General features: G+C 31.2%; 1 protein-coding gene across 1 annotated transcript in view; it reads right to left on the minus strand.

Moving 5' to 3' along the window:
- Positions 1-1,280: 1,280 nt before the first annotated feature.
- The window catches only part of LOC106463473 (echinoderm microtubule-associated protein-like CG42247), an 89,559-nt gene continuing 87,959 nt past the window's right edge, over positions 1,281-2,880 (minus strand). The window contains exon 18 of the mRNA XM_022390975.1: positions 1,281-1,418. Coding sequence (XP_022246683.1) covers positions 1,281-1,418 — 138 coding nt within the window. The remainder of the gene's footprint in view (positions 1,419-2,880) is intronic.

Raw genomic sequence — 2,880 nt, forward strand, 5'->3', positions numbered from 1 at the left:
GATATAGCGTTTGTTTTAGCGTGATTGTTGAAAATAAGTGTATCATAAAGTTGTATTCGGAAAGAATAAACCAGTTTTATTAAGTAAGGATTTGTGTCGCTAAAGTTTCGTCGGAACGAAGTTACGGAAAATTAATTAACAAACGGAGACGTAACAATATGTATTACAACGTAAAAACATTTCCGTAGACCCTAAAAATTAATTTTATTATTTGTGTATAAGCATAAACCAACAGAGACCCCTCTAGACTTTAAAATAAAGTTTAATGTTTATTTATTATTGGAAAAGAATTTCTGTTCGTCTCAAAATGAGCGTGATATTAGTGTGTAAAGTTAAAACTACTTCTGTGCATTTTAAAATTAATTTTACTAATGTTTAATTACGCAGAACCATGAAGCAACACAGGTAATCCATAAAATAACTTTATCAGTATTATTATTTGTAGAAGCGTAAAGTGTACATCTTTAATATTTACGAGGAATTTTATTATTTTTCAAATATAATTTATTTTTAAGATTTGTATACACTTATAATGGAAATGTATATCTTTTTAGGTTTCTGTATTGAATGTTATTTCTATGTACTTCTCAAATGCGGATAAAATTAACTAATACTTATAACTCTATAGTTACTTGTTATAACGGAAGATAAAAAAAAATAAAACCTCAACTTGTACCCCATGATAGAAACTGATCAAAATTATTGTTATCAGTTTGTAATAGTTTAAAATATTATTATACAGGCTCTCTTACGTAAGTTTTGATTCGGGAAGTATTTTAGATATTACCATTTGTTAAAAGAACTTCTGCTACATATACTTAACTTTTTATTACATTTAAAGTATGTCTTAAATTCAAGAGGAGAATTTCATTATATTAAGATATATATATATATACATATACCAACCCAATAACGTTCTTTCTGCAGTTCAACCATGAAGACTCAAATAAAATTTTGATAAGATAAAGAACGTAAAAAGAGAAGTTTTGTTGTTTCACCACTAGAAGTTACAAATATATACATTAAATTTTCTTAGGTTTGTTGAAAAGAAAACAACAGTAAATACAAAGGTTAACTTAGTTAATTGTTGTATCTATATCCCAAAGTAATGATGTCGCTATGAAACATATATATATTTGATTTCGGCTATGTAAAATAACTAGAAAAATAAGTAGAATAACTTCCTGTCCTAAACATGATAACAGGTATTGGCGCAATAGTACTGTAGAAGGATCAATACTAAGAATACTCTTCTTGGTTACAGGTTAGCGTTTGGTGTGCTAATGGCCAGCTGCAACCAGTCGCCATACCAGGATAGCGCCATCAGAGCCCCCTGCCGACACCAGATTTCTGTCACCTCGTAAAAATTTCACAACTGTTGTCCCTGAACTTCCATGTTTATACTCCCGAAAGGCTGCCTGTAATAAGGACAGAAAGAAGTTTGTGATCATAGTTTGAACAATTAAAAAACAAAATAACATAATAGCAAAAGGAGTGGGTTGACACTGAAAAACATCATGTGTGAACAAGAGTGAATATATATACATATATATATGTATATATGAAACTCGGCAAAAAAGAAGAGGTAATCCGGGTTACATAGTATATAAAACACGTCCAAAAAGACTAGGGAATCCAAGGTACATAATATATACAAAATTCGTCCCAAAAAACAATGGAATTCAAGGTACAAAATATATACAAAATTCGTCCCAAAAGATTATGGAATCCAAGGTACATAATATATAAAATTCGCCCCAAAAGACTAGGGAATTCAAGGTAGATAATATGTAATACTCGACTCAAAGGACTAGGAAATCCAAGGTACATAATATATATATAATTCGGCATAAAGATAAGGGAACTACAAGTATATGACACACTAAACTTTGCACCAAGACTAAGGTAACTCGATACAGAATATCTAATCAAAAACACCTTAGGTGTGAAAAAAAAAAAAGGTGCGGCCAAAAAAGGATTGAGAATGAAATTAAAATTGGCGGCTAAACTGGTAACTACACTTATAGCATTGATAAGAATTTTACAGCAAATATTCATTTATTAGTTATCCGGGCCGCGTTTTCGTTCAACTTGAAACATGATGGTGGGTAAAACAAAATACGCGACCTAGCTAACTAATGAATGAAGAATTCCTGTAAATTTATTATCAATGCTATAAGTGTAGTTACCAGTTTGGCCGCACCTTGTTTTTCACACCTAATGTGGTTTTGATTAGATATCATGACTTTTTGTCAATACACACCATCAAACCACAGCAAGTCAGAAAGTGACACTCGATAGTAACCAACATTAGTACCAAAACTAGGGGACTCCAGGTATAGGATATGCCTACTTTAGTACCAAGGCTAGGTGGCCCCAATATATGACATGCTAGCTTTAGTACCAATATTAGGATACTCTAGATACAGGACATGCCAACCTTAGTCCCAAGACCAGTGAACTCAATACATAAGGACATGCCAACCTTAGTACTGGGATTAAGATACTCTACGTGCATGATATAGAACTCAGCACTGACACTAGGGTAAATAGATACAATATATATTTCATATGATACTTATATTATATATTCAATATTCAAGACATCCTGGAACACAAAATTATCTACCTTCTTATTTGGACAAGGAGCATATTTATAAAACAAACTTATTGCAATTGGTTAATCTAAGAGAAATATTAACCGTAATAATGGGACAGATTTACCTTTATAAAAATATATTGGAACTGTAACAAGAATATCTTTATCTTAGTATAAGAACCAAGGCATTGGTACACGTATATGTTGGTATAAGAAATATTAACTTATAATGGCTGGAGACGGCTTGAATGGGTAATGAATAAAAACTTTAATATAAGTTT

The sequence above is a fragment of the Limulus polyphemus genome, unplaced genomic scaffold (genome assembly GCF_000517525.1).
Source record: "Limulus polyphemus unplaced genomic scaffold, Limulus_polyphemus-2.1.2 Scaffold1419, whole genome shotgun sequence".
Classification (NCBI taxonomy): Eukaryota; Metazoa; Arthropoda; class Merostomata; order Xiphosura; family Limulidae; genus Limulus; species Limulus polyphemus.